The sequence below is a fragment of the Hyperolius riggenbachi genome, chromosome 10 (genome assembly GCF_040937935.1).
Source record: "Hyperolius riggenbachi isolate aHypRig1 chromosome 10, aHypRig1.pri, whole genome shotgun sequence".
NCBI classification, from domain to species: Eukaryota; Metazoa; Chordata; class Amphibia; order Anura; family Hyperoliidae; genus Hyperolius; species Hyperolius riggenbachi.
The window spans coordinates 62,563,526-62,587,689 of record NC_090655.1 but is presented as its reverse complement, the minus strand read 5'-3'; the positions used below and the strand labels follow the sequence as shown (position 1 = coordinate 62,587,689).

The following is a 24,164-nucleotide window of genomic DNA, read 5'->3' as shown; positions in this document are numbered from 1 at the left end:
GTTTACTTTAAGAAGTATTGTACTTCATCTGTGTATTTATCATGACTGACACAGCTTGGGGAGACAGAACATGTCGTTATAAAACAAAACTATTTTAGAGAACTTTCAAGCAATTTTACAAGAAAGGGAAAAGGGTATTTAAAAAAACGGGTTTTCAAAAACTTTTATAAAATGAGTATACTATTATTTAGCTGTTTTATTAAGAGAGGAACTTTACCGAAAGATAGCAGTAGGAGGAAAAAAATAAATCAATACATTGCAAAGTAAGAAATGAAGAAATTGAAGAAAAGTCAAGAAGTGATTAATATTTGTTGTGTAATTTGTTCATGTTGCCTGATCCACGAGCTGTGGGTCCATCATCTTTACTGCTGGCAGACAAGTAAAAAAAAAACAGCGCCAACTGCCATTATCTATAAACACACCCACTAACAATGTGATAGTCTAAAAGGTTGATATATATATACCCTAGCTGAAGACCCAGCATTGCTCAGATATGTATTTGGTTGTTGTTGGATTCGGCCACTTTTTATAACCTTGACACACAGTCACTCAATAAAAACAAGGAACACCAAGAGCCCCAATAGTGTAATATGTACTGGTAAATGGTTACTAGATAGAGTAAATATTAATACTCACAAACCAGGGTTACCATTAGGCAACCACTGTAAAGGCAGGTGGGGAGATTTTCCTGACCCCACTCAGGAATAAGAAGTCGCTCTCTGTAGATGAGAAAAAGGGAGTTCAACCCTCCACCCAGGGTGGACTCAATATTATGGCAGAGGAGGCAGACGGCCGTTTCGCGCACGTCTGCGCATCTACGGAGGCTGCCTCCGTAGATGCGCAGAGGAGCATGAAACGGCCGTCAGGCTTAAACCACCCGGCATCCACCGCACCACAAGGTATCCCTCTTAAATTCATATAGCATACCCTTTTTATGCAGCGCAAGTGACTTGTTTTACTGCATGCTTTTTGTACTACAATCTTTCTGCCTCCTCTGCCATTCTGTACATGTCTTTACACCAGAGCATGCTCAGCTGGAAGAGGGATTAGTGAAGGACCACCGCGGGACACCCGCTCTCACAGTAGTGCCAACCCACTTTTTTCTCCATACTGGGACTCAATATTATGCAGGAGAACAGAGGCGCCAAAAGGATAAAAGGAAGCTAAATGAGCTTAAAAAACAAATTCTTGGTAAATAGAGGAGGTAGTGGTGGACTTACCTCCTCCAAGTAGACACACAAGAACTGTAGTAAAGACAGTCAATATATTTTATTTATGAACTCCAAATATGCAATGCGTTTCGAAGGTTTGATCCCGCTTCATCAGGCAATAACAACGCAGCAATAACATATGTGGTCAGTAGAAGAGCCAGGCACCTCTGTGATAGAGCCAGGCGCCTCTGTTCTCCTGCACAGTGACTCAATGATCAAGTTTGTGAGCTTTGAGGTCCTTGGCTCTACCCCCTTTTTCTGAATTTGAGTCCTAGTCACCCAATAGCCAACTGCAATAGGTTTGAGGCCTCTGTCATTAATAGTGTAAGAATGGCAGCAATTTAAATATTCCCCTAAAAAATCAATAGGTGAATTTTACTGTTGTAGGTTCCACCCACTTCCCTGAATAGTAATCCCAGTCGTCCAGTGACCAACTGTGTCAAGTTTGAGAACCCTGCCATTAACAGTGTAAGAATGACTGAAGTTTAAATTGAAAAAACGTGGTTGAATATATATATATATTTCCCACAATGCAACAAAGTTCACAGACATGAAACTGCCAGGCCACATCACACTGTGGGAAGGGTTTCACAATAATATCAGCCACACAGATGTCCCTGATGAATTCAATCCTTGGTTAAAGTTCCCCTTTAATGCATCATTTTATTCCTTTTCAATGTTCTTGTTTCCTCCCTCACTTGGTTTTGATGTGGTCCTTGACTAAGTGGGAGTAGTTAATCTTCCCAGCCAGATCTTTATCGTAATGAGACATGATGTGATAGATGTCATCTTCATCCAGCACGATGTTGCAGAGTCTCACCACTGATCGGAACTCTGGAAGGAGAAGGAAGCCTGAACCGTTGGCGTCCAGCTTCTGACAAGCTTGAAGAAGGTTCTTCCAGTCTACTGTGGACAGCTGGTGGGAATAAGATAAGCAGTGTTAGACAGGGCAGGAAGGAAACTGGGGAAATCCACTGGTGACCATGATACGTATTATTCTGTCTTCTTGGTACCTCAGAACCATGAGTTTCAAATAAATGGAACACCTGCACTCACAGACAGATGCCCGGTGGCACATCTAACTGCTTCTTAGTAACATTTTTTTATTATTGTAAGTAAAACCTAGTAGAAGGTTTTCACTGTTAATAGGTGGGGTAACTTCTGCTTGGCAACAGGTTGAGACTTTTTTGTTGGTGGGGGGAGAAACTCCAATGGGTTATAAAAAATTTACCAAGAATCACAAAACCTCTTCAGGAGTAATACTTGTTAGAAATAGGTTTGCAGGTAGCACACGGCACAGTTTAGTGGCTCTGGTTAAGGGCTCTGACACAGGAGACCTAGGCTTGAATCTTGGCTCTTCCTGTTCAGTAAGCCAGCACTGAATCAGTGAGGAGATCTTGGGCAAGCCTCCCTAACACTACTACTGGCTAGAGCACCCCCGAGTGGCTGTAGCTCTGGCGCTTTGAGTCTGCCAGGAGAAAAGCGCAATATAAATGTTCTTTGTCTTGTCATTATGCTATTAGCGCAATGCGGGGATGCAAGTAGCATACTGTGTTACCATAGCAACACATGCGTTACAGAAAGCGTTTTGCGTTAATAGTGTAACATGCAATGCTCTCTTGATGTTATTTCCCGGAGCTTCATGCATCAGGCTCAAGGACGCTCTTAGGTAATCGTACATAATTATTATTATTGATTTATAAAGTGCCAACATATTCTGTGGCGCTGTACAAAGTAAGAAACAAACATGGGGTACATAATAATACAGACAATGGTGTACACCAATATACAAGATACATAATTAGTGACAAAATACAAAGAATGATACAAAATACAAATTATAGAATTGGTAATGACAGTGATAAAATTAACATGATGAATAAAATGTATAATGGTTACCAAGACACAAAAGGGGGAGAGAGCCCTGCCTTTGCGAGCTTACAATCTAAAGGGAATGGGGGGGGGGGGCAGGAGGAGGGGTAGTATGCAGCAAATATATATAGAAGCTTTGTGTTTTAGGATACCTAGTAGGAGTGTAATTTGGTCTTAGTACAAAGGGAAGTGGCCTAAGGTAGCGCATATGCTTGTCGGAACAAGTGTGTTTTTAGAGAGCGTTTAAAGGTAACAAAGGTTGACGAGTGACGGATGTGTTGTGGGAGGGCATTCCAGAGGAGGGGTGAAGCGCGTGCGAAGTCTTGTAAACGTGAATGTGAGGAGTTGATTCTAGAGGAGGACATCAGAAGATCATGTGCCGATCTGAGATTGCGATTGGGTTTGTATCTGGAGATTAGTGAGGATATGTACCGAGGAGAGAGATTGTGGAGAGCTTTGTAGGTTAGTTTAAGGAGTTTGAACTGCATCCTCTGGTTAATTTGCAGCCAGTGAAGAGCTTGACAAAGAGGGTCGGCAGAGGAAGATCGAGAAGAAAGATGAATGAGACGAGCAGCTGAGTTCAGTACCGACTGGAGCGGGGCCAGTTTGTTAGACAGTAGTCCACAAAGTAGTACGTTGCCGTAGTCCAGACGAGAAATTATGAGAGCATGTATTAACATTTTAGTTGTGTCTTGAGTGAGAAAGGGACGGATGCGGGATATGTTTTTGAGTTGGAGATGGCAGGAGCTGGTTATGGAGTGAACATGAGGAATAAAAGAGAGAGATGAGTCGAATATCACCCCCAAGCACCGAGCTTTGGGAACTGAAGTTATGGGAGTGTTATTAACATTTATTGTTACTTCAGGCTGGGAGGTGGACAGAGACGGTGGAAAAATTATTAGTTCTGTTTTACTCATATTAAGTTTTAGGAAGCGAGAAGACATGAAGGAGGATATAGCAGACAAGCAGTCATGAACACGTTTAAGGAGGGAGTTAAGGTCTGGGGCAGAGAGGTACAGTTGTGTATCGTCTGCATAGAGGTGGTATTAGAACCCAAATGAGTTGATTAAATCACCAAGACCATGCATGTAGATGGAAAAGAGGAGGGGACCAAGGACAGAGCCTTGGGGAACCCCAACAGACAAAGCATGAGGAGAAGAGATCTGATCTGAGTAGGAGACTGTGAAGGACCTTCCAGAGAGGTAGGAAGATAACCATGTGAGAGCAAGGCCCTTTATTCTGACATTTGAATGTATTTGTAGGAGTAAGGTGTGGTCGACAGTATCAAATGCTGATGACAGGTCAAGAAGGATGAGTATGGAAAATTGACCTTTGGATTTGGCTGTAAGAAGGTCATTGGCCACTTTGGTAAGGGCTGTTTCCATGGAGTGGTTAGAGCGAAAGCCAGACTGGAACTGATCAAGTAGGGAGTTAGCAGATAAATAATGGCTTAATTCTGCATGTATATGGCGTTCAAGTAGTTTGGATGCAAATGGGAGAAGTGACACTGGGCGGTAGTTGGCAAGTGTGGTAGGATCTAGAGAAGGTTTTTTTAAGTAGTGGTGTCACAACAGCTTTTTTGAGTGGGGACGGAAAGATGCCAGTAGAGAGGGACAGGTTAAATAGCGTTGTTAGTGCAGGCAAGAGAGATGAGGATAGCTGCGGAATGAAATGGGAGGGAATAGAATCCAAAGAACAGGTGGTTAGATTAGCTTTGGCAATTATAGAGGAAAGAGAGTGTTCAGAGAGTGGAGAGAAGGCAGTTAGAGAACAGTCAATGAGAGGTGTGGAGGTGCGATTTGAGGGCTGCATGGAGAATTCGCTTCTGATTTTGTCAATTTTATCAGTGAAGTATGTTGCAAAATCTTCAGCTGATAAGCAAGATGAAGGAGGAGGAGGAAGGGGATGGAGAACGGAGTTGAAGGTGCTGAACAAGCGTTTTGGATTGTGTAAATGGGCGGATATTAGGGAAGAAAAATAGGACTTTTTTGCCACAGAGAGTGCGTTTCTGAAGTTGTTCAAGGCAATTTTATATAAGATGAAGTCCTCACTTGTGTTACTTTTCCTCCAGCGCCGTTCAGCTGCTCTAGAGCATCTTTTTAACTGTTTAGTGGTTTTGGTCATCCAGGGTTGGTGACAGACACGGTGAGGGCGAGCATTGACGAGGGGGGTGAAGTCATCCATGACTTTTGTAATGGAGCTGTTGTAGTGTATAGCAGCCGAGTCTGGGTCAGTGAAGGATTGTGTGAGGAGAGGTGCCAGGGCATCAGAGACAGTTTTAATGTCTAGATAGCGATAGTTTCTTCGAGTATGTGAGCGTGCTTGTGCCAGGGTGGTAGGAAAAGAGGAGGAAAGAGAGAAGCTAAGTAGGTTATGGACAGAGAGTGGTAGTGGATCATTAGTAAAGTCAGTGACAGAGCAGAGACGAGTGAATACAAGGTCAAGCGTATGGCCATCAGTGTGGGTTGAGGTAGAGGACCACTGAGACAAGCCATAGGAGGAAGTGAGTGATAGAAGTTTTTTGGAGACAGTGTTATTGGTGTCAATAGGAATGTTAAAATCACCCATGATGATGGTAGGGATGTCAGAGGATAGGAACTGGAGAAGCCAGGCAGAGAAATGATCCAAGAAAACAGAAGCAGGGCCTGGAGGGCGGTAAATAACTGCAATTTGGAGGTTCAAGGGAGAGTATAGTCGGACTGCATGGACTTCAAAGGATGGCAGGGAGAGAGAGGGAATAGGAGTGAGAGGCTTGAAGGAGCATTTATCTGAGAGGAGAATGCCCACACCACCACAATGCTTATTCCCACTTCTAGGAGTGTGGCTAAAGCGGAAACCTCCATAGGAGAGGGCGGCAGGTGAGACTGTGTCAGAAGGGGTCAGCCAGGTTTCAGTGATCCCAAAGAATGTGAAAGCATTGGAAATGAAAAGATCATGGATAAAGGGCAGTACATAATGATAATTTGAAATAGCGGCGATCAATATTTTCAGTTAATCACCACTTTTATACATTTGAACCACCTAATTTTTGTATTTAAATGATTAGCTAAAACTACAGAAGAGACGTGTTTTTCACCTTCTGACGTAATTTGGACGTGATGGCGTTTAGGCCGCGATCCACGGACCCGCTCGGTGAGGTCACCTTAGCTTCAGACCGTATTTGTTTCCCAGCATTGTGCCTGCCTGGAGATTTCACGGTTTGATATGGTTCCAGAAACCTCACATAAGAAACTCTGAAATGACAAGACATAAATGGAGAGTCTGCAGAAACATACAGGTGCTATATAATTATAACAATACATAATGAACATTACAAAATATAACTAAACTAAACTCTGTGTACAGAGGTGCCAGTAGGGCATACAATTAAGAGTTGCCGGTGGACTTACCTTCAAAAAGTATTCACACAAAATGCAAAGATTCTTATATTTTAGGTAAAACAATACTCAAATTTACAAAGGAATGTCATGATTAGCGAGGAGCACCTTGGCAGCTGATGATGAAGCAGCTTGTATGGCTGCCGCTAACCCTCTCCCTCACTAATAGATAACCCCCAAGTCCCCAGCATGGGTAAAGCTACAATATTAGCAGCGATCAAAGTCTTCAACCATTTAAGGCATTACAGACAATTTTCCAAGGGTGCCCTGGAGATCTTCTATCGCATACCAAGAAGTATAATAAAAGGCTCCAGTAACCTATTTATCTCACCTCTTGAGAAATTGGTAGGAATAAATGGTTTCCATCCTTTGAAAAACGTTTTGGAACTCTTTTCCCTTCCTGGAGAGCGAGGTCTATTTCTGTTGATTAATTATAACCCAGTATTGGTTTATAAATCAGAAATGTATCATCAGCAAATTGACAGAGGAGTTCACCCACAACTGGTTATAATAAAAAAAATAACAGCGCAAAACAAAAAAAAATACGGTCCTCCTTAATATTATAATGCATTTAAAGTACATTGTGCTGACATCGTCTGCAGTGCTTTAAGGCTGGTACACACAAGATTGATGGGTTGAATCGATAATTTAGGACATGTCTGATCTGTTCATGATCAAGAACAGAATCGATTTTGTGCAGTACTGATTTGAAAATTGATTCCGTTCTTGAACAAGAGCAGAATGGACATATTGGAAAATATCAATTCGACCCATCGAACTGACGGGAAATTGCTTTCTGTGTACCTAGCATTACAGAGCCCATAGTTATGCCAGTAACTATGCTTAGCAGAGCTCACAATCTAATCACCTCCCCAGTCAGAATCTGCAGGCTGATACACACGATGCAATTTTTTAGTCAGATAGATAGATAGATGAATAATGTCAAGCATGTCCGATCTGCTTCCAATCGAGAAAGGGATTGAATTTGAGATCAGTAATACACAAAATCGATCCCTTTCTCGATCAGAAACAGATCGGACATGCTGAAAATTATCAAACAATCAATATATGTGATGCAAAAATTGCATTGTGTGTATCCAGTATCATGCCTCTACCAAACCCTACAGCCAATTTGTGGAGAACTAATTGACGTATCAGTTATTGTTTTTTTGGGTAAATTTGGTCAACCGATATAGGACTGGCATTAGTTATGCCAGTGGGGATAGGAAAGTATCAAGGTATCAGGTGTGGACGATCACAGAAGTTTATGGTCTACTTTCTGAATCTTAAAGCGGATCTGAGATGAAAAACTAACTATAACAAGTAATTTGTCTATATATCTTATCTAAAGTTTAGATAGTTTAAACAGCAAATCTAGCTGCAAACAGCTTTAATAGAATATGATTATTTGTTCTTGTGATACAATGACAGCAGCCATGTTGTTTGTAAACATTACACAGAGGCAGGCTTATCTGCATCTTGAGCAAAAAAAACCTAATCCCCCCTCCTCCTCCCCTCTGCCTTTGAAATCTCTGGCTAGTAATACCTCCCCCTCCTCCTGCCCAGACTGAGCTACCATGAGCCCTTGCTACTGTCTGAAAGTGCCTTGGCTCTCTGAAAACCTGTGGGCGTGGCTGGTTTAGTTTATAGGGAATTAGAGTATTAAAACAAAAACAAAAAAGTATTTGGCTTGAGGAATGCCCTATAAACAATAGAAAAGGAACACAATTATGCAATGTGTAAAAGTTCATCTCGGATCCACTTTAAGGTTTCTTAAGCTTTTGTATGGGTTGGGTAAATTATCCGTTAGGATTTGAGAAATGATTTGGGCAAGACCGGTTAATAAAAGAACATGAGAGTTTGTGGTGAAGAATTAATTAGAACAGGGGGCCATATCTTGTTCTGAAGTCCCGAGAACAGTGCATATTTTGCAGGTAACCAAACAACTGCATAGGTTGGGTAATTGGCATTTCAGCAATATGGATCAACTACTGCTTGTATGGACATCCAGAAAAGCATTATTAGTGTCTTAGAAACACTGATTTAGAAGGTGGCAATGAAGATTTATCTCAGGTGAAGGTCACAGTTATTGGTAGGCACCAGAAAGATTTAGGGCCCTTTCACACTGGGGCAGTGTGGTGTGTCAAATTGCAGCACTGCTACTGCAGCCTCATACAACTCTATGGCGAAGTTCATATTTCCCATGTTGTGGTATGCTGTGCCGGAAGTGCCTAATCTAACGCTAGTGCAGAACTACGTTACCTTGCGGGATCTGTGAAGACCTGTGCCGATCTGCGTCGACCCGGAAGTCAAGTGCGTGTTAGCATATTTTTACAATACATTTCTGTGCACTTCCGCATACCCCAAAGCAGGAAGTAACCGCAAGCGTGTCTCTTCCTGCTTGGGCGAATGCCAAACAGGAAACACCGCGTACTACCGCAGTGTTCCCTGAAGGCCCGTTTCTGGCGGTGCGATGTGGTGCGGCGTGCCTGCCGCACCGCTACCGCCAGTTTGTTGTGTGAAACTGGCCTGAGGGTTAGGGAACTAGGTGAAACTGAGAACTTTAGGGATAGGGAGGCAGTGATACAGATGGTGCTAATGTTAGTTTTGGGGGAGGCGGGGATAGTTCTAAAAATGTAGAAAAGAATTAGGTTGTTCTCAGTGGTAAACTTTTTCTTTCTCCACCATATTTATAAACGTTGAAAGAAATTTTTTGTTGGCAAAATAAGTTGGAGAAAAAATACTGTATATACCGTAAAGTAAAGAGGAGAAGCTTAACTGAAATACATGGTATGTTAAAAAGTAGAGAACAAGCAGAGTAACCACCTGTGTTATTTTTAACCAGATTTATAGAAATTTGCTTCCAAAAATACACCATCAACCTACTTGTGGGGTCCCTCCCGGAACTTAGTGGCTAAAGTGTCACACTGGTGTTTGGTGAGATCCGGGCTCAGCTCCTGGAGAAGGTCAAGGAATTCCTCTGTGGTGACGCTGCCGGAATTGTGAGGATCTAATTCCCTGAACTGGGCCCAGAGCTCATCCAGAAGCAACTTGACCTAAAGAAACCACAGGGACTGTCATTAAAATATAATTGATCCAAATAATCAATCTTAAGCTAGCTGAATACTCACCTCTAGTTGCCAGAAGATGGATTGGGGAATCTTACAGCGACGCCTCCGAATAAATGAGTGTTCCCTGATCCATCCTCCTACCCACAGGAACACACGACGGGCGCAAACAAGAGGTCAAACGATCGCGGCACTTTGCGTGTGAGTCATCAGGAATCTTAAAGATTTGTGGCGATCGTAATTGCCATGCACCTCAAAACCTTGTTCGGTTAATCACAGGCACATACCCACATCGCAAAATAATGGAAGCGATTGCTCGTCGCACAAAAAAATTGCCAATTGTTGGAAAAATCGCGTAAAAAGTTGCAACGTGGGTACGAGCCTTTACAACTGTAGCTGTGTGTTTATTGAAGGAACGACAATGTCTGCATAGATTTTATTCCCCCAATAAAGCATCTCACAGATGATTTCAAATGTAACATAAGTTTGATGGCAAACGTGAAGGATTTGAGTTTATGGTTTAACTCCTAAACGAGTTTTATTGTATCTTACTACTCTGATCACCAAAGTGTATGAAAAAGCGACTACAGCTGGTCAGCATGAGGATCAGCCAGTACATTTGGTGAGCGAGCAATGTATCCACTATCACTGAGGTGCAGACACTTGTGGGGTTCACACGTGGAGTTTGAATGGTGGAAGGGCTCAATTAGTTGAAACTTGGTTACGCTATGTTACTTCTATTTCTCTGAGTGTTACTTAGGAGGAAGGTGACCTGAATATGAGGAGCTACAATCATATACATGCCTTATTTGCTGATCTGTGAATTAATCAGCTACTTCTGCTGGTAAGAGTATTTCAGCTGAGTTTTACACTGAATGGGAAGAGTTTGTGACTGTTAAGAATAAGAGGACCGCTTTGGAGCATATGGTGCTATATGGACTTTACTGTCTATATATAATAGGCTTTCCAATAGGAGTACTAGATACATGTCTTTCTACCCTTTTTTCCACAGGAGGACTGTTGATGCTTAAAGAGACACTGAAGCGAAAAAAATATATATGATATAATGAATTGGTTGTGTACTATGAATAATTACTAGAAGATTAGCAGCAAAGAAAATATTCTCATATTTTTATTTTCAGGTATATAGTGTTTTTTCTAACATTGCATCATTCTCTAATATGTGCAGATTACACAACACTCAGCATTCAAAATGATTCTTTCAGAGCAGTCTGTGAACTAATGACCTCTTCTCTGCCAGAGGAAAAGTAAATAGTTAACTAACAGTTGAGATAATAAAAGTCAGAAGACAGCCCTCTCCACGACTTTGAAAGTCGTAGAGATAATGGCTTTTTTGTATAGAGATAACAACTGGAGTTTCTTAACTCTTCCTGTACTGGAAACAATTGGATCTGTAACATGAAAAGATCCCCTGGGGGGTACTCACCTCGGGTGGGGGAAGCCTCCGGATCCTAATGAGGCTTCCCACGCCGTCCTCCATCCGTCAGGGGTCTCGCTGCAGCCCTCCGTGGAGTCCGTGCAGCGGTGACGTCAATATTTACCTTCCTGGCTCCTGCGCAGGCGCTCTGACGGCTGTCGGCTCCGAACTACATGGAAATACCCGATCGCCGTCGGATCTGCTCTACTGCGCAGGCGCAAGTTTCCTGCGCAGTAGAGCGGACCCGAATGAGATCGGGTATTTCCGTGTAGTTCGGAACGGAAAGCCGCCACAGCGCCCCCGCTGGAGCCAGCAAAGGTAAATATTGAACTGACAGTCGGCACAGTCGCCGGCTGTTCAGAGGGCTGCGGCGAGACCCCCGTGGGACAGAGGACGGCGTGGGAAGCCTCATTAGGATCCGGAGGCTTCCCCCACCCGAGGTGAGTACCCCCCAGGGGATCTTTTTAATGTTACAGAGTCTCTTTACTGTTTTATTTCTTAGCTGTACTACACATACAAATCATAATATCATAGTTTTTTTTCGCTTCAGTGTCTCTTTAATGCAGTGCATTGGTGGTTTTACCCCTTGTTTTCCTTCCACAGGAGGACTATTTAATGTTTAATGCTGTGCATTAGTATTGTTACTGGTGCTGCACAATTATTGTTCTGGCCTGAGGATTAGATCTGCACTGAAAGGTCTGAATTCATTGTTTCTTCAATATTTTAATATGTATATGTGATGTTGAGCGCTTCATCTTTTCTTATGTATAGTATATAAATATATAAGTACAAATTTAAAACAGTGCAGCAGTATAAAGAGTGCCCGCTATACTCTATAGGTCATATCTCAGCTGCTTTCACAGCCTATGTTTTGAACAGCATATAGATGCTATTAATTCTCATTATGGTACCTGCAAAAGACAGAAGAAAAATAGTATGATGCCACATACAGTGAAGCATACAGTCAATAAAAAGTATGCTTCACTTCTACTGTTAATGCCTGTGCTTACTGGTAATGCACTGCATGCAATGCCTTACCATACCAACCCGTTATACCGCCACTCACCTGCCGCACTGTGACCATCCCATAGGTGGTGCAGTGCTGTAAGCTGTATTACAGAGCAGCCATTACAGCGCAATGCACCCCTGTGCACTAACAGTATTAAAAACAGAGGCTCAGCAGGAAGCCGGGCAACTGGTATTGTTTAAAAGAAAATAAATAAGGCAGCCTCCATATCAATTCAGACCTTGAGCGTTATTAAAACAAAAAAAAAACTTTCCTAAATACTTGACTATGGAGAGGGAAGGGTCTGGGTCCTATAGAACTTTCCCGCTCCTCCCACGGTCCCCTCATTTCAAGCGATGTCACCCCCATTTGAATCTCCGGCCGCAGGAGGCTTGGGAAGTGTTCAGGAACCCGACGTCCCAACGACGGACGGTTCTGTACTGCGCATGGGTGGGCGCGCTAGAGAATGAGCTATCGCAGGCACAGCATGGAGCCACCCGTCCTCAGGAGCACTTGGGCTCCCGAAGACTTCCAAAGCCTCCCGCAGTGGAAGAGAACAGGAGACTACTAATGTGGGAGACAGCGCTGGAACGAAAGGACCAGGAGAGGAACGAGAAGGCTCTATAGGACCCAGAGCCTTCCCCCTCCTTAGGTAAGTATGTTTTTTTTTATTTTAAAAACACTTCAGGTTCACTTTAAGTTGCTGCAGTTTAATATTACTTTTCTGACCTAATTTATAACTTCCTGAGTGCTGAGAAGGTGCTTTGCATTTAGGGAAATACCTCCTGATGGAAAACTAAGAAGGGTGTCTGAAAACTCTTATTATTAAGAAGTGCCTCCATATTAAATGAACAATTATTTAAGGTTTTGCCCCCAATTTCCATAGAAAGGATCAGTGCAGCTTATACTTGTCCTGAGTCCAGTTGGTAGTGTCCACTTGCCGTCCACAGGAAAGAGTTAACGTCCTACTGTGCAAATTCCTATCTATGTAACAAAGAATTCCGCTGGTCCACTTACAAGCATTATTAGTCTTGTGGTTCATTATATAACAGTCGACATTCGCGTCTATAACTTCTCCTTCTCCTATTTCCCCCCATAGAAACCCACCTTAACCCACTGTGCGGAATGAAAGCTTTTTAATGATTAGAATCAAGGATCCCTATTCAGGGCCCCATTAGCCGGTCCGTCAATGTCTTCCTCCACACACTGCTCCCATTGTGCCTCTATGTCCTCTTTCTCCGCAGCAGACTAATTGTGGATGAAATGGGAACAGCGTCTCCATGTCCAACAGCGTTTCTATCAATTTATATAGATGGGCTATCCCATTATCATGGGAAAGTCCAGGCTATGAGCCGTTAGGAGAGGATCTTGCAATGCTGGATGTTCAACAGCTGGGCAAAGAGTAAAAAAAATAGTTATCTGTCTAGTTGTACTATTGAGTTAAGAAAGTTGGCAATATGGGTCCTGGGGTAAATTCTTACTAAAGTGCCCCCTACAACTACCAAATATCTACATCCGTAATATTACAGAGTATTCTTAATTAATGTTAAGAATCAGGGCCAGATTTCTGGAACGGCCACCAAGGCCCTGAAACATATATTTGTCATTGTTATGAGCTGCAGAAACATCATCCTGTTCAACTTGTGCTGTCTGAATAAAATGGTTCGGCAGCTTTGATTTGCTTTCCCTGACCAGAGGAAGATTGATTGGGCTGTAGTGATTGATGTACAACCTTGACTCACTCAACTGCGATCAGATTTAAACCGGAAATCTGTTTGAATACAGATTCAACTGCTTTTCTTGCTAGTGTTGTTTCCCTCAATGCTATAGCTACGAGGCCACCAATCCCTTGATTGACAAAAAAATATGGGTTTTCTGTGAGAAAGTGGATCACCTAGCAACTAGGGATGGTCGGAAATGACGATTACCGATTCCAATTGAATTCCACATTCCAATAATTATCTTTCCAATTTTGCATCAATTTCAATTTCCGGTTTCTGACTTTCCAATTTCCTCAGCATTTTTTTTTATTACATGTTTGTTAATAAAGTTAGGCAATTTTAAAAAAGTTGTTTTTGACAGAATCTTCTATATTTTGCGGATGTACGTATTTATGCATACAACAATGGCACACTTCTGAATTCTCTTGTGACTGGCCTAAAATTTCAGAGGTATTTAGATTTTCACGTTGAAATACCGATTCCCTAATTGGCCCAATACTTGTGATTCCCTAATTGGCCCAAGTCTTGTGATTGGCCTAAGATTTCCGAGTCTCATAATTTCCGCACTTCGATTTCCAATTACTTATTTCCACCATTGAATGCCAATTTCAAATCAAAAACTCAGAAATAAAAATTATGTGGAATTCAATGTACAACTGTATGTGGGTGTGGCTTCACTGGCCTACCTTGGTCTGCAGGAAGTTGGCAATAATCCTGGTGTCGGAATTCAGTTTCAGGGAGCGAATAAAACAGTCGACATCGCCCCTCACTGGCGGGGAGATTTTAGCATTGGGGAAACAAGACGACCTTGTGGAAAAGCCAAAGTGTCGGACAAACTGATAGTAATCCACCGTCTGGTCCTGATTCTGGATCAACATTTTCCAGATTTTCCTAACTTCCTCTCTGGAGACCTCAGGATGGATGCCGCATCTGTGAGAGAAAGGTAAAGCTGTTTTGCAAATGTGCAAATTTGAAATTCGGCATTACATGTAGACACTGGATGATACACGTTTCTTGAAGGACAAATGAAGTGAGAAGGGTATGCAGGCTGCCAGATTTATTTCCTCTTAAACAATACCAGTTGCCTGGCATCCTGATGATCATCTGGCATCAGTAGGGTCTAAATCACACACCTGAAACAACCATGCAGCTAATCCAGTCAGACTTCAGTCAGAGCACCTGATCTGCATGCTTGTTAAGTGTATATGGCTGAAAGTATAAGGTGCAGATGATCAGGACAGACAGACAATTTGTATTGTTTAAAAGGGAATAAATATGTCAGCCTCCATATTCCTCTCACTTCAGGTGTGCTTTAAGCCTAAACAGAAATGTTTTAGGCTCTTGGAGATTGAAAAAAGAAGTGTCTGAGAATACTACATTTATCCACAAATGTGTGTGATCTTAATGTGACTATGGGCAAGGTTCCCTAATGATCCTAGTCACCCGTGGAGCGCAACCTAATGATCCTGGTTGCCCATGGAGCGCAGCCTAATGATCCCGAATGATCCTGGTCACCCATGGAGCGCAACCTAATGATCCTAGTCGTCTGTGGAACACACCCTAATGATCATGGTCGCCTGTGGAGCGCACCCTAATGATCCCTAATGATCCTGGTCACCCGTGGAGCACACACTAATGATCCTGGTCACCCGTGGAGCACACACTAATGATCCTGGTCACCCGTGGAGCACACACTAATGATCTCTAATGATCCTGGTCGCCCATGTTGTGCACCATAATGATCCCTAATGATCCTGGTCCTCTGTGGAGTGCACCCTAGTGATTCTGATCACCTGTGAAGCACACCCTAATGATCCTGGTCCCCCGGTGGAGCACACCCTAATGATCCCTAATAATCCTGGTCACAAGTGGAGCGCACCCTAATGATCCTGGTTGCCCATGGAAACACCCTAATGATCCCGAATGATTCTGGTCCCCTGTGAAGTGCACCCTAACAATCCCTAATGATCCTGGTTGCCCGTAGAGTGCACCCTTATGAACCTGGTCACCCGTGGAGTGCATCCTAATGATCCCTAAGGATCCTGGTCACCCGTAGAGCGCACCCTAAAGACCCTGGTCACCCGTGGAGTGCATCCTAATGATCCCTAGCGATCCTGGTCACCCGTAGAGCGCACCCTAATGACCCTGGTCACCCGTGGAGTGCATCCTAATGATCCCTAAGGTACCTGGTCACCCGTGGAGCGCACCCTAATGATCCCTAATGACCCTGGTCACCCGTGGAGTGCATCCTAATGACCCCTAATGATCCTGGTCAACTGTGGAGCACACCCTAATGACCCCTAATGATTCTGGTCACCTGTGGAGCACACCCTAATGACCCCTAATGATCCTGGTCAACTGTGGAGCACACCCTAATGACCCCTAATGATTCTGGTCACCTGTGGAGCACACCCTAATGACCCCTAATGATTCTGGTCACCTGTGGAGCACACCCTAATGACCCCTAATGATTCTGGTCACCTGTGGAGCACACCCTAATGACCCCTAATGATCCTGGTCAACTGTGGAGCACACCCTAATGACCCCTAATGATCCTGGTCACCTGTGGAGCACACCCTAATGATCCCTAATGATCCTGGTCACCTGTGGAGCACACCCTAATGATCCCTAATGATCCTGGTCAACTGTGGAGCACACCCTAATGACCCCTAATGATCCTGGTCACCTGTGGAGCACACCCTAATGATCCTGGTCAACTGTGGAGCACACCCTAATGACCCCTAATGATCCTGGTCACCTGTGGAGCACACCCTAATGATCCCTAATGATCCTGGTCACCTGTGGAGCGCACCCTAATGATCCCTAATGATCCTGGTCACCTGTGGAGCGCACCCTAATGATCCCTAATGATCCTGGTCACCTGTGGAGCGCACCCTAATGATCCCTAATGATCCTGGTCACCTGTGTAGCACACCCTAATGATCCTACTCTTCCGTGAAGCGCACCCCAATAATCCCTGATGATCCTAGTCATCTGTGAAGCGCACCATAATGATCCCTAATGATCCTACTCTTCCGTGAAGCGCACCCCAATGATCCCTAATGATCCTAGTCATCCGTGAAGCGCACCCCAATGATCCCTAATGATCCTAGTCATCCGTGAAGCGCACCCTAATGATCCCTAATGATCCTACTCGTTCGTGAAGTGCACCCCAATGATCCCTAATGATCCTAGTCATCTGTGAGGCGCACCCTAATGATCCTACTCTTCCGTGAAGCCCACCCCAATGATCCCTAATGTTCCTGGTCGCCTGTGGAGCACACCCTAATGATCCCTAATGATTCTAGTCATCTGTGGAGCACACCCTATCGATCCCTAATGATCCTGGTCGCCTGTGGAGCACACCCTAATAATCCCTAATGATCGTAGTCGTCCGTGGAGCGCACCCTAATGATCCTAGTCGACCGTGGAGCGCACCCTAATGATCCTAGTCATCCGTGGAGCGCACCCTAATGATCCTAGTCGTCCGTGGAGCGCACCCTAATGATCCTAGTTGTCCATGGAGTGCACCCTAATGATCCTAGTCGTCTGTGGAGCGCACCCTAATGATCCCTAATGATCCTGGTCACCTGTTGAGCGCACCCTAATGACCCCTAATGATCTGGTCGCTCATGGAGCACACCCTAATGATCCTGGTCGCCCATGGAGCGCGCCCTAATGACCCCTAATGAAAAAATAATAGCATGGGGGCCCATAGTCCCTGAACCCGATGCAGGTCACATGATCGGGAGCAGGCGAATGGCAGCAGAGAGTTTTCTGCTGTGAAGCAGTATCTGGAAGCAGGAAAAAATTACACTCTCCTGCACGTTTTTTTTGTGAGTGAACAGGGAGGTTTTTTTACTAATTGGCTGCACTTGTAGTTGGGGAGAGGGAGGAGGAGGGGCCCCAAAAGCCTCTGGGCCCCCCAGCGATGGCAGGGGTTGCAGGGGTGATTGTTACGCCCATGTGCATATGGCAGGGTAACAGCTATATTATTTACAAAGCATCTGTTCATCTTGGCCTCAGGTTTTATTATTGATATTATGAGACCCAGACCAACGCTAAACCAAATTTGTGCAGCTCTCTTCACTCAGGTACAGATCTCTTCTTTAACCTTTTGGGGACATCAGTTAGATCCTACGCCGCACTTGTGGCTGTTCTAGCCTGATGCGGCTTAGGATCTACGCCGCCCGCTGTTTCTGCTCCCGATGCGATTGTGCGCACCTGAGAGGGGAGATTAAGCTGTCATATGACAGCTGACATCTCTCCTCAGTGATCAGAAGCCATCGCGATTGGCTCCTTATCACTACGATCACCAACGGATCATAGTAACCACTGCAAGAGTTGCGGAGGTGTGGGGGAGAAGAGGATACACTCACCTTCCTGCAGTTCCCCCGACGATCGGTGCTCCCCTCCGCTCTAGCCGGCATCTCCGCTCACTCTGACGTCAGTGCCAGGTCCCGGCTTGATGACGTCATGAAGCCGTGACCTGGAACTGAGCGGCAGTACGAGCGGGGGACTCCGGCCGGAGCGGAGGGGGCTACTGCGGCTCATCGCTGGAGCCTGGGAGGTGAGTAAAGCCTTCTTGTGAAAGGGGGGAAATCTGGCTAAAGGAGGGACATCTGGGGCCAGCGCGCCACACTGGGGATCCGACTGCCTGACCCCCCCCCCCCTCCCAAACGTGCGCCTAATCCTTAAGGGGGGGTTAGGAAGCCGGTCCCCAATAGGTTAAGAAATGAAAACACCATCTTGCATCTATATATCATGACAGACTCCTCCCACAGGCGGGGCTTCTGTACAGATGTAAGACCTACCTCTTCAGTAACTGGTACAGGCTCTCTGCTGTGAGGCGCCGTGTATTCATGGCATCCATCTCATTGAAACTCCTCTCCAGAAGCTCATAATTATTCTTCACAAGGTCTTTGATGGTTGAAGTGAGCTAAAACACCATGGAGAATTTATATTTCAAGGCGCAACTTTATATATTTTCTTCACTCATTCACACACGCCACAAACGTACGTTATTAAAGAGAAACTTTCCTGAAAATAACAGAATTAATAAAATTGCATTTGTTTTCACAATATTACTTCATACATTATTTGGTTAGTGTTTGCCCCTTTTTAAAAAATGTTTCCTCTCCCGGATTTACATTCTGAAATTTATCACGGGTGGTGACATCTTTAGTGCTGTCAGGTACATCTTTGCAGGATCAGTTTACTGAGAGTTCCGAAGCAAGTGAAAGTAATACCTGGTCTCCCAGAATGCACTGGGAGGAGAATTCGCAATAGCTAAACAGCCTAGGCTGTGACATCACCGGGAGGGCGGGACTATATACTAATACATAGCTATAGGATGTGTTCTGATGCCGAAACCAGGAAAATTATCATAAAAGTGGGTATCCTGAATAATTCACTACATTCTACTACTGTAAGTTACTACAGTGCCTCTTTAATGATGATTTAACAGCTCCATAGTCAGTGCCATCCTGATTACACAAACTGTTTTCATTTACATGCACTGACCTTCTCTACCAATCAAAAGCCATCTTCTACTGCTCTTGCTGCTGCTATTTGCATATCATTGTTATTAGAGATGGTCAGTTTGATGCTAATAATGCTGCCTAGCATGCAGATTAACTGCAAATTGTATGCAGGGTGGAATTGAGCCAATCAAATGCACTTCCTGCAGAATTTGACTGGCCCAATTCCAGCGGCGTACAATTTGCTTAGAACTAGCTTAGCAACTAGCAAATAAATTGTAATTATTAGTGTGTCTAATGTTTCCACTGCTGTACTGAATAAATATAAAAGTGATGTGATTTTTGGTACCTGCTCACCGCTCCTCTCTTGTGGCTGGTTCATCTTTCCGTTGCTTGGTTTACTGGTCACTTTTGCTTTTTGGCTGTAGTTGGTCACAACTGTCTTGTTTCCTCCCCACAGACTCAAATTCTCATCTCTACATCGACAGAAGAACTTTTACATGCCACAATCACAACTATTATCATTTTCTTCTGATTATGATTACATTTTACATATTAGTATTATTATACTCGATTATATGTACAAAAAGCTAAAATTATTTATACAGTATGTTGCACTGTATCATAAATAATCAGAGGTACAAACCGCACAAGAAGTATGACAGAGGAAAAGAAGAGGACCTGTCCAGCCCTATTTACATTTTAATTTGACAACCAGGGCCATTTTGGCAAATAGGACCCAATGCAACACAACTCAACGCAAAGCATTAAAGGGAACCAGAGACGAAGCACCCTCATGTATTTTACCATATATATCAATGGGAACATGACAGTAAACACCTACTCTGCTCTTTGTTTCATTCTTCTCTGCTAAATCTGCCTGTTATCAACTCTGATAAGAATTCCAGACTAAGCATTCAGTCTAGCTTTGCCCCAAAATGATTATAGCCGAGTCAGTCTTCTGTGAAGACTTTTCAAGCCCAAGCCTGCCCCTTCCTAGCTCTGATTTCCTGCTATGAGGATAAATAGCAGGAAATCAGAGCCACAAGGGGGCAGACTTGGGCTTGAAAATACATCACAGAAGACTGACTACGCTATAACGTTCCGGGGCAAAGCTAGACTGAATGCTCAGTCGGGGACTCTTATCAGAGCTGATAACAGGCAGATTTAGCAAAGAGGAATTAAACAAAGAGCAGAGTAGGTGTTTACTGTAATGTTCCCATTGATATATATGGTGAAATACATGAGAGTGCTTCGTCTCTGGTTCTCTTTAAGTGTAAAAGAGCACTGAAACAAGCATGCTGCAAATGCAGTCAAACTTAAAGAGAACCCGAGGCGGGGTTCTTCCATCGCAATCCATATACAGAGGCTGGGTCTGTCTGTAGAGCCCAGCCTCTGTTGCTAGTTAGTTCCCTCCAAAGCCCCCCCTGCGCGCTGTCACACCCCATAAAACACAGCTGCGCTATGCGGCTGTGTTTACCTCACTACTGTCATTCTCGGCTGCTCCCCCGCCTGCTGAATCGCTCCGGTCCCCGCCCGCGTCCCTTCCCTCCAATCAGCGGCGAGGGAAGGGACGTGGGCGGGGACCAGAGCGATTCAGGAGGCGGGGGAGCAGCGAGACTGACAGTAGTGAGCTAAACACAGCCAGCTGCGACACGCTGCATGTCGCCAGCGCGGCTGTGTTTTATGGGGTCTGACAGCGCGCAGGTAGGGCTTTGAAAGAAACTAACTAGCAACAGAGGCTGGGCTCTATAGACAGACCCAGCCTCTGTATATGGATTGCGATGGAAAAACCCCATCTCGGCAGGGGCGTAGCAATAGGGGTTGCAGAGGTTGCGACCGCATCGGGGCCCTTGGGCCAGAGGGGCCCCGAAGGGCCCTCCCTCAACTGCAGTATTAGCTCTCTATTGGTCCTGTGCTCATAATAATCACTTCTATAGATACTTTGAATAGTGGTAATCATTAACAAACTGTTCCCCATCCCCTTCTTGCACCTCAGACACTGTAGTTGCCATTGGCAGATTTTGGTGTGCCGAATCAATTGTTATGTATAGAGTGCTTGGGGGGCCCCATGTAAAACTTGCATCGGGGCCCACAGCTCCTTAGCTACGCCACTGCATCTCGGGTTCTCTTGAAGTCAAACATCTGATCTGCATGCTTGTTCAGGGTCTATAACTAAAAGTATTAGAGGCAGAGGATCAGCAGAACAGCCATCCAATGTGTATTGTTTAAAAGGAAATAAATATAGTATCCCTCTCATTCAGTTGCCTCTTAAAAGGTGTAATTTGCTTTTTGGTAGGAGGGCTTTTCGGTCTCTTTTAGTCCCCTTTATTTTCCTAGTGGTTTGGGGTCACCTGAGCTGCTTGGGTATTCTGCTCCCTTAAAGGGAATCTGAAGTAAAAAATAAACTTATTGAACTGATTTCTATGTGTAGTACAGCTGAAAAATATAACATTAGTAGCACAGATATGAGTCTCATATTGCTTCCAGTACAGAAAGAGTTAAGAAACTTCAGTTGTCATCTATGCAAAAGAGCTTCTCTGAGCTCTCCTACCCAACTTGTGTCAGAGACAGTCCTATTTTCTGAAACACTTATACATCAAAGAAACGGCGAGACACAGCTTCTGGTAAGGTTTTACTGCAGGGGAGTTCAAAGGGTCATTAGCTCTGCTCTGTTTTATAGTTTAAAATACAGAGTGTGGTTTGTAATTGTACATATGACAGACTGATGCAATGTTATAATAATAATAATAAAAAAAAAGTATATAACTGAAAATACAAATATGAGACTCTTTTCTCTTCTACTAATGTTGTATTAATTAACTGTACTACACATACAATTCATTATATAAGTTTGTTTTGTCTTTTTGTTTGCTTCAGTGTCACTTTTAAAAGGCCAAATTAAGCTAATTGAAGCGAATGTGAACACTAGAGGGCAGCGTCTTCCCTCCCTATACATACAGGACGATGATGATGATACAATGGTTACTCTGTAGCAGTGCATGCTGGTGTAGGTCCTCTAGATAAACACCCTTTTCATACTGACAATCAAGAGTCATTTTAACTAACAATGATCTCCACTCTCTGCAGACAGGTTTGTGATTTTATTCCTCACCCGCTATCAAACTTGGCCATGAATTTCAGGTATCTGATGGCTCCCTGATGATCAACAGGAATTTTTTCCAGTAAGTATCCGAATTCTTCATCCATCACCTTCATACAGTACCTGGAAAGGGCAGATCAGGTCATTTCTGTGTCAAGTGAGTGCATTTGTAATGTATTTAATAAATACATGCCACCCTAATCCCCCCCCCCAAACACACTAACACACACACACACATACAAAATAGTCAGCTATGCTTATTGTTTTAGCTTGTCTTTTATTCTCCATATGTTTATTGTAATATTGCACACACTGGAGAATATTTAGATTTATACTGTTTGTGCCCCTAGTCAAACTTTATTGTTGCTCCCCTTCCATTAGCAGCAGCACCCCCCCCCCCCCCCCCTGCATTCCATGTGTAGCCTCCCATTCCATGAGTACAATCCATGGGCAGCACTCCCCCCCCCCTCCCTTCCTTTCACGTACAGCTCCCCGGGGCTGCAGCACTCTTCCATGTGCCACTCCCCATTTGCAACCTCCTTTTCCATGTCCAGCCCCCTAAGGCTGCTGCCACCCAAGGCCCAGACTTTCGCTGTCCTTCCAGAAATCCAGCCCTGCGCACCCACAGCATATAAAATCTTATTATCTTACTATTACTACTATTATAAAGGGGTAATGAAAGTAGTGAGGGTTAGGGAAAGGGAAGATGAGGGTCAGGACAAGTCATGTGGGACGAAGAAGGTATACGTTTGAGGATCACTAAGTTAAACCACTTCTAAACTATCATTTGCCAAACTTTTGAGGTGCCAGGGTAATGGTTCAGAAGATCAGTGAATGCCCCAAACAGGGCGGAGAACCAAACCTACTTCAATGCACAGAATTCACAAGATGCCAACAATTAATAGTTCAGTCCACCAAACTCCACCTTGTGGACTGCAGAAATTGGGCTGATACTGGACTAATTTCTTTGAGTTGGCCATACAAATCGTTTTTCCCATTCGATCTCTGGCACATCGAATCAGAAATTCACTTTACCAACATTTCCGATTGATCGAATTTTGATTTTTTTTTTTTAAACCTAAAAACCTTTACATCACTTCATGCACAACATCTCACACTCCCTCCATCAGCTGCGTGCGTTTTATCACTACTGGGTACCCAGTTACGTTTTTCTGACCAGGAGTGTAACAATAGACCACACGGCCCCTGCTGTTGCGGAGGTGGGGAAGGCGCTAAGGAGCCTGGTTCTGTGAGCAAGTGAAGTGTTAAATGCAGGGTGGTGGCAGGGAGCGTTTACATTACCTGATCCCAGTAGCGAGACAGGTCCTCCTCACGTCACTTCAGTTCAGTGTACCCACGCACCTAGCAGCCAATCAGCATGCGGCCCACGTGAGACGCATTCTGAACCAATGAGAGCAGATAACTGTGACTTATCAATGCTGCGACCCCCCCCCCCCCCCCCCATAGCAACAGAACACGTTTCGCTCTGCACTGTTGCCCGAGGGATCAAGTCCTGAGCGTTCTATGTGTGCACCCAGCTTAAGCTCTGGGGCTGCCATCCTGAGCAGCGGCTTCAGTGAGTCACTGATCTGGCTGTTGAAGCTTCCTACATGTCATCTATGTGTTAAAGGACCACTGTCACGAAAAACTTAAAATTTAAAATATATATTAACGCATACAAATAAGTAAGTTTCTTCCTGAGTAATATGAGCCATAAATTACTTTTCTCCTATGTTGCTGTCACTTATAGGAGGTAGTAGAAATCTGACATTACCGACAGGTGTTGGGCTAGTCCATCTCTCCATAGGGGAGTCTCAGCATTGACACTCCCTGATTTATATAAAGATGCTGGCCAGCCTCCCTATTCACCGTACACTTTTTTGGGCAG

At 44.1% G+C, this 24,164-nt stretch overlaps 1 protein-coding gene across 6 annotated transcripts in view; it reads right to left on the bottom strand.

Moving 5' to 3' along the window:
* Positions 1–1,701: 1,701 nt before the first annotated feature.
* The window catches only part of LOC137533924 (EF-hand calcium-binding domain-containing protein 6-like), a 100,091-nt gene continuing 77,628 nt past the window's right edge, over positions 1,702–24,164 (bottom strand). For 5 of the 6 annotated variants that reach the window (XM_068255238.1, XM_068255237.1, XM_068255236.1 and 2 more), the window contains 7 exons: positions 22,289–22,399; positions 19,523–19,649; positions 18,508–18,632; positions 14,380–14,623; positions 9,347–9,516; positions 6,160–6,316; positions 1,702–2,127 (listed from right to left, as the gene is read on the bottom strand). In XM_068255238.1, the coding sequence (XP_068111339.1) occupies positions 1,906–2,127; positions 6,160–6,316; positions 9,347–9,516; positions 14,380–14,623; positions 18,508–18,632; positions 19,523–19,649; positions 22,289–22,399 (1,156 nt within the window). In that variant the 3' untranslated portion in view covers positions 1,702–1,905. Of the gene's footprint in view, positions 2,128–6,159; positions 6,317–9,346; positions 9,517–12,448; positions 13,364–14,379; positions 14,624–18,507; positions 18,633–19,522; positions 19,650–22,288; positions 22,400–24,164 lie in introns of those variants that run through there. The other variant, XM_068255241.1, reaches the window with a different exon arrangement.